Source organism: Oryzias melastigma, linkage group LG3 (assembly GCF_002922805.2).
Source record: "Oryzias melastigma strain HK-1 linkage group LG3, ASM292280v2, whole genome shotgun sequence".
Taxonomy (NCBI): domain Eukaryota; kingdom Metazoa; phylum Chordata; class Actinopteri; order Beloniformes; family Adrianichthyidae; genus Oryzias; species Oryzias melastigma.
In genome coordinates, this window is record NC_050514.1 from 10276677 (window position 1) to 10284370 (window position 7694).

At 37.1% G+C, this 7694-nt stretch overlaps 1 protein-coding gene across 2 annotated transcripts; it reads left to right on the forward strand.

The window, feature by feature from the left end:
- The first annotated feature begins 751 nt into the window (after positions 1 to 751).
- mibp2 (muscle-specific beta 1 integrin binding protein 2) lies at positions 752 to 3106 on the forward strand. Of its 2 annotated transcripts, XM_024295513.2 has the most exons (8): positions 761 to 1027; positions 1535 to 1625; positions 1827 to 1875; positions 2082 to 2271; positions 2354 to 2425; positions 2510 to 2616; positions 2690 to 2780; positions 2861 to 3106. In XM_024295513.2, the coding sequence occupies exons 1-7, from the start codon at positions 1002 to 1004 to the stop codon at positions 2773 to 2775; spliced, it is 621 nt and encodes a 206-aa protein (XP_024151281.1). In that variant the 5' UTR covers positions 761 to 1001; the 3' UTR covers positions 2776 to 2780; positions 2861 to 3106. The 2 variants fall into 2 exon arrangements, with proteins under 2 accessions (XP_024151282.1, XP_024151281.1); XM_024295514.2 differs by lacking the exon at positions 1827 to 1875 and having other exon boundaries at positions 752 to 1027.
- Positions 3107 to 7694: the final 4588 nt, after the last annotated feature.

Genomic DNA, 7694 nt, shown 5'->3' on the forward strand with positions numbered 1-7694 from the left:
TCAAAAAGTTAGAAAAACACTACATTTTTAAAAAATAATGTTGCTTTATTAATTGCAATGTATAAGAAAAACAAAAAATCAACATTTTTTTTTACACTTATCAGAAATATCTGTATATTTTCCCAAATAAATTAAGGAATTTTTAGGTGTGGGTGAAGAAGACAGGATACTTTTAATTGTTTTTAAGATATTTTTTTGTAAGGAAAACATAAAATGCGTAATCTGGAACTAACTTGTCATTTCTTTTGAGGCAGGTAACCTTTCGGTCCTTAGAAATGTGTTGTCACATTTGAATGTGATGATACTCGTTTAACCATGGTGGTGCAATGAGACAGCGTGAGTTAAAGGGCGAGAGTTCACATGACTTCCAGCTGATAGTACAGATGTCACAGTGTGCAGCAGATGAATGAAAAATGTCCAATAGCATCCTGATCCTTTCATCTATGGTCGATGCATGTGATCCATGAAACGTGCATTTTAGTGAGATTTTGATTTAGGGTTCTTCCAGCTAGCTACTGTAATCATTTAAAGATATTACTTATAGAAAATGAATAAAAGAAAATATTTTTCAATATAAATGCATATTTATGTAAGCTTTATTTTCATTTGATCATTTCTAGAGTTAAACATTAGCATCACTTCATGGTTTGTGGTGAGGACAGAGGAGGGCGGTGAGACTGTGGTGACTCTCGCTTCTGATTGGTCGGCTCCAGGGTTTTGCGTAGGCCGGAGTTGTTTAAATAGCCAATCACGGAGCTCTTTTTAGTATGTGTAGAAGCGTCGCTGTAGCGAGGTTCTCTCTCGGTGGAAGACCGCGGTCGAGCGTCTGCCTGTGTCTGCTCTTACCTTACTCACTCAAGTGCCATGGAGGAATCGAGTAGTTGACGTTTCCTGCAGCAACCTTCTCTTTTTAAGCTTTCTTCCCGTCTGGTCACTGTGCTCCCTCATCAGGTTCCTTAACGTTTTTGAACACTCCACAACTTTAACCACCAAGAAGAACCATGAAGTACATCATCGGAATCGGCGGGTGAGTTCCGCTACAGTTCACTTAAGCTAGGCTAGTATAGCCGGCTAACCGGGTTGGGTGAGGCCCACGAGCCCGGTGCACGTGCGGATGGCGGTCAAATCTGCCGTCGTCTTTTCCACCTTAGTATAACATATTTTTTAAAATTTTTTAAAGTTATTATGTGATGTTTATTTCTTTTAATTAGCATCTTGGTGGTAACTTTGAAAATTGAGTGTTTAATACGGAAGTATTTTAGTTTTATTTAAAACGGAAGTGACTTTAATTTGAATGTTTTAGATATCCTTAAAATAAATGGGTAAAATGGCTGTAGCTCGGAAATAAATCATGCAATTTAATAATTATTCTATAAAAACTGATACTTTACTATGTTTATTAAACCTTTCTTACAACAGAGACATGCTGGTGATCTTAAAGACCACTAGAACTTCAATCTATTGATCTTCCATTGCTTTGTGTGAGTTTGCTTTGTTTGCCATTCATTTAGTTTTATTGCTTTGTTCTGTGCAGCGTAACCAATGGAGGAAAAACCACCCTCACCAACCGGCTGATCAAGACCCTCCCCAACTGCTGTGTTGTGCATCAAGATGACTTCTTTAAGGTGAGCGCACCCTCATGTCTTTGAAACCATCCAGATGCAGTAGAGATCACCCAACCAGACACAAGCTAATGTTAACGCCTATTACAAGAATTTAAATACATAAATAAAGAGTGTGTAATAGCTAGTGTATTAGCCTTCCATAGAGCAGAGTGTAGGCCTAGTGGAATGTACCTGGGTACATCTCTTCAATGTATGTTTCAGCCCCAAGATCAGATTGAAGTTGGTGAAGATGGCTTTAAGCAGTACGATGGTAAGCCCGGGTTTCTGTGAAGGGTTTTGTGTGCGTGTGTGGGCACTTGTGTGTTTGTTCAAGCTGCAGTGTTGCGTCACTTGTAATCTGCATGCGTTGAAGGCACAATTGAACTTCTCTTCCATGTGTTTTTCACTCATTTTGGCCTTCTTTTATGCTTCTCTTTCCTACCTGCATTTTTTTCCCCCATCCCCGACCTTTAACAGTCATTACGGCTTTGGACATGGACGCCATGATGAGTACAATCTACGCATGGCTGGAGAACCCGGTGAAGTTTGAGAAGTCTCATGGCGTGAATAACACCCTCGATGCTGAGATTATCAAGAAGTCTGACAACAAGGAGGATGAGGAGAACCACATCCTTATTGTGGAAGGCTTCCTGTTGTACACCTACGGGTAAGATATTAGCGTCCCAAGAGGTTGTTTTTTTTAATTGTCTTGTTAAATAATAAACACTCATTTGCATATGCTTCTATAGACCTTTGATCGACGTGCTGAACCAACGCTACTTTATTTCCATCCCGTACGAAGAATGCAAAAAGAGGAGGTGGTACGTGCTCCTCCTCTATTCTTGTCTGTTGCTATCTACTGTGTCATGGACTTTTGATAGTTAAGGGTTTTTCTCTCCCTGCAGCTCCAGGAATTATACAGTGCCTGACCCCCCTGGCCTGTTCGACGGCCACGTTTGGCCCATGTATTTGAAACACACCAAAATCATGGAGGAGTCATGTGTTGACATTTGTAAGTGGTCGTTTTTCTCTTGTATGCACTCCATGGTGACTTTCCATGAATGCTTACATGGATGCCATTACAGTGCAGCTTGATGGAACCTGGTCAAAGGAACAGCTGTTCAACTTTGTCTACGGTGACATTCTGAACAACATCCAGAAATCTCTCTAACAAAGGTAACGGATTCCCCCAGAAACTCCAAACACCCGAAGCTTCGTCCGCATGTGAGTCACCGTTTGTGTTTTCTGTGTTGCAGATCATCTGATTGGCTTCAGGAGGCATGTACTCAACCTACAAGCATAAGACCGCTTTGCCTTAAATTTATATCTGGCAGCTCATATAGTTGAGTGCAAAGCTTTTTCTGTTTTTAGAAGTATTTGACAGCATAACATGCTTTTATATCTCGTATTTATTGCTTTGTTACAACCTGCACTTGAAACTACGTTGATTGGAATGTTCCAAGGATGGTTGCATATGTCAATAAATGATCCTCCTGTCAAACTCTGTGCTGTGATGAATGCTTCATGAATACTTTCCAGGCTTTGACACTCAAAATGACACCCAATGAGTGGTTAAAAAAAGCTGTGAGGCTGGAAGGTTTCTAAACTTTTGGGTCCTACGTAACTTTGGGTCTGTGAGGCTTCAGAGAGCAGATAGTTTCCACCGTCAGGCTTCTGGGTAGCAGCTGCTGTGACTGATAAAAGGAGTCACATGAACCAAACGTGTGATTATACGCATATCCAAAACTAGCCAGAGTGAAACACCTTTCCTTGAAAGGCCAGTTTAAAACTTTTGAACAAAAATGAAAGTAGCACACTAATTTAGAAACATAAATGCAATATTTAAAATATTGTTGGGTTACTTGTAGATAATTCTACCAACATTTAGTCAAAGCCTCAAAAAAGGAATTATTTGTCATTAAAAAGTGTTTCAATTTACTGTGATAAACATTTAATTTTATTTGTTGGATGTGCATATGAGGGTGGAGTGAATGCTCCTGTCATTAATAGTACATCTTTGTGCAAAGAAAAGTTGGTTTAAGAGAAACTAAATCATAGAAAGCATTCTATTAATCATATTGGCCTCAATAAAAAGTGTCACAACTTATTAATTAAACTATTTACTGCCAAAAAGAAACCATAATTTTGTAAAAAATTAATAATTTGTGGAAACAAACTTTGTGTTAAAAGCAATAGCTGATTAATTACAAAGTTTAAATTGATTGACAGGAGTAATATGAGATTACATAAACCTGAAAGCTGCAACTTCCAAGGTCGTGTGTTTCTGTTTTATTAACCTCTGTTATACATGTGAGAAGCAGTGAAATGTTTGAATAAAGTGTGCCACAACAAGTTCTGCAGAGAGCTTGGATTCCTTGTTTTTAGTTTCCACCACCTGCAAAAGGTGTATTTCAATTCTAACAGAACACAAAACCCCCAACTCAGACAAGAAAATAAACTTTTAATTGAAGTATTTTATAAGGGGCACAAAAAACGAAACATTTTCTTCACTTGGAGAATGAAAGTTTGGAGAAGAAGCTGCAGGTTATGATGATGAGGGAAGTAGATCCAGTTTTGTCCTGGGTTCCATAAAGGTCCAGTTGGTGTTATATGGTTCAGACTGAACACCTGAGTTCCTCACATTCAAATAATGACGATTCACAAAAATTGAATTCATGCTTAAAATCAAATAAAATCTTGACAGCAGTAAAGATTTGTGCTGAGTGTCCCCGAGAGATATTAACAGACACTTGTCATTCTGTCATTTAAAAATATATATGATTCTTGTAATAGAACAGAAGATTCATGATCTGTGAACACTTTTGTTCCCGAGCTTCAGGATTTGAACCGACCTGCTAGCAAATCCACACATTTAACCTGTGGATCTGTTTACTTTGCTGCTTTGTTCATGTGTTGCTATTTATAATGGAAAATTCCCTGTTTTAATCCTTGTGCTCAGGGTCATCTGGACCCCACAAGACAGCGCACTGAACTTCTTTTTTTCAAGGATTTTTTTTATCTTCACTGATGTCCGCAGCAGACAGAATCCTGTCCACCTTTGTCATTGGAGGGGTCACACATCAATATAAGGATGGGTCATCTGGACCCATAAGTGAGGGTTAAATACAAGCACTCAGTTTAACATAACTCATAGAATATGAGAAAAAAAGAAAATGTTCATTTAATGGGAATTATCAATTCCATCTATAGTTTTTCTAAAAAAAAATAAAATAAAAAAAACTCGAGCACAGAGTGTTTTTGTAACCATTTTGTACTAGTACCTGCGTATTGTTAAGCCTCACCTGATTGTCTTATATATATATATATATATATATATATATATATATAAGTACAGTTTAGCCAGTATAAAAGCACTGTTACTTTAGTAAAACTAAAAGGCCTATGTTTTCTTCTTTTAGTGTTTTTTTAAACATAATGAGAAAACATCTCTTTATTTGACTGAATCAAACATTTGTATTGTTTGTTTCAATGCACGAAAATCTTTTGCAAACATGATTTTAATAGTAATGAAAAAACACAAATTTATTAAAATTATATTATGAATCTCTAAGGTTTTCTTCTTTATTGTTAATATTTTTTAAAATGCAGTTTGTTGTTCAGACCTATTGACTATAATTGTGACATTATCTTACTCATGTAATGGCAGAGTTAGAAGCTTTTAAATGGGGGGGGGCATAAGACTTTGGAGGGGTGGCAAATGAGAACATGCTATTTTTTATTTTATTTTATTTTTTTTATTTAATGTCTGTTTTATGTCATTTTTTTACTGTAATTGTTCTGCAATGCTTACAGAAGCTTGTGTTGATAATTTCTTAATCTTTGTAAATAATTCTAATATTTGCTCAAAAATGGAGTGGAGTCACTGCCCCCCATTGTGCCCCTTAGCTCCACCCCTGCACATGTGTTAAGTTATAAAACAGCTAAAGATTGAAGTATCTGATAAACATTTTGGTTTGACCTGTGCTTCATTATTCAAAACACACTGATCAAACTGTTAAAGTGTGTAGATTTTCAGTTAAAATTTTGATTTTTGAAGAAAATTGTCGACTCAAAAAGCTGGCTTGCTCTCATAAAGCATTTTTTTAAATAAGTGTAAAAGATAATAAATAAAATGGTACTCGTAGATGTTTGTTCCTGAGGTAAAAAAAAAAAATCTCAAAGACTAAATTTTTCCCATGTCAATATTGGAAAGAAATACTGAAAAACAAATTTTTATATTCGGTGCTTGCCTAATTTTTCTGGTTATCCATGGAGTAAAAGTTGTAACGCATCCCAACAATTCATCATCTGTGGATGTTATAATCTACAATTTGCAGTCGCAGAAACTCTTTTTCAAGTTTGCCATCTTAAATATACTGTTGTGTGTTAATCGGGGTTGAGGATCCAGCGGTTCTGTTAAACTAACTTATAAATAAGAGTATTAGATCTTTATTAATAAGCCAACCCTTTCACTACAAAAATGCCTTCAGGTTTATGCAAATAACCTTCTGTGTTTTTGCAAAATACTAGAAGTAAAACTATATAAGTGACTGGGAACCCTACACAAAGAACTTGTGGCAGTCTTTGCATAGCAGTGGAGGAAATATGGCAAATGCTTGACCGCAGTCTGAGTCCTTCTGCTATAAATAGAGCCAATATGGTCGTCATCCTCTGCCAATCTTCAAGGCTAATCTGAGGTTCATTAGGATTTTATGTTTCAAGAAATTATTTCAGATGTATGCAAGAAGGTTGCATAAAATAAAAAAGAAAGAGCAAAAAGAACAGCTAAAAATAAATGGCTGACTTGAATGAATAAAGTACAGAGACTAGAACATCATTAGCTCAGACGTACATGAGGCCCCTGCATGAGTTTTAATAACATGTGCCACCTCAGTAGAGGTAATCTAAGGACAGATCTAGCAGGAAGTTCTGGAGGAGTCTTAAACCATGTGTTTCATGGGTGTGTCAAGGCATTTTGTAGGTTTGTTTCATTTTGGGTTTTTTTCTCCTACTGCTAAGTTTAGACACTTTACGTAATGCAGAAGGAAGTACACAGTGCGCACAAAGTTAACAAAACATTTAGTCCATTCTGCTTTAGAATGGTTCTTATTCTCCTTGCAGTTCCCCATGTAATGTTAATTGTAGTTTAATTCACAGGACGATTGAATTTACCATAATGCACTGCTCAGATGACATTGTTACATGCCATGCAGCGAAGCATTTGCGCAGGCATGCGGAGTAGCACGTCTTGTAGTATCTGTTTCCAGACACACTGCGTAAGTGTTGACATGCCCAGCCTCTGCAATGACACCAGCCATGAACATGTTTGACCGTCCAGGTTTAGCCTAAAATCACATTGAGGGATGTTTCTGCACATTCATGATCCAACATGACTTAAAAATGACCTAAATTCCTCCCTTTTGAATGCACTTAATCTGTTTCATTAAGCACTAATTTAGTTTGCTTTAGCTTCTGTTACTTCTTCATAATACTGAGGATCCTTAGCTAAACACTTCACACTTTTTTTATTTCCCCACACTCAAAACCCAAGCTTAGCAGTATGAATTCAGCTGTTGCATATTGTTTCTGGTAAAATGTGGAAACCAGGTTGAAGCTGTGTTGCAACCTTATCTTTGTCAGAAATTTCTCACAGCACATTTCAATTTCAAGAGTGTTAACACTGTCATAGATCAAGCAAATAACAGAACCCATTCAAAATAAAAGCCCTGAGATCAGATCCTGGATTAAAGGGGAGGAGTCCTTACTTTCGGCTGGCAACAGATCCTTGTTTGGGTGTTTTTTTTTGTAAAAATTTTGCACCACACCAAATGTTATTTGTTTTTGCATATAGTCCAACACTTAAACTGTAACTCATAACATTCTTGACCACTGTAGTAAAGTTAAATTTGAGGTGCGGCTCACTTCGGCAGGAGGCTTCTCAGAGATTTTTAAATGGGTGTTGCAGAATCTTGGATGAAAGATGAATGGTTATGTAACAGACTGCTGCTGTAGAAAGATAGAGGTGTAGTGTTTCAGATATTTGCTGAGGCATACTCAGCACGCTCTCTCCTGGCTTTGCAAAGCTTTTTT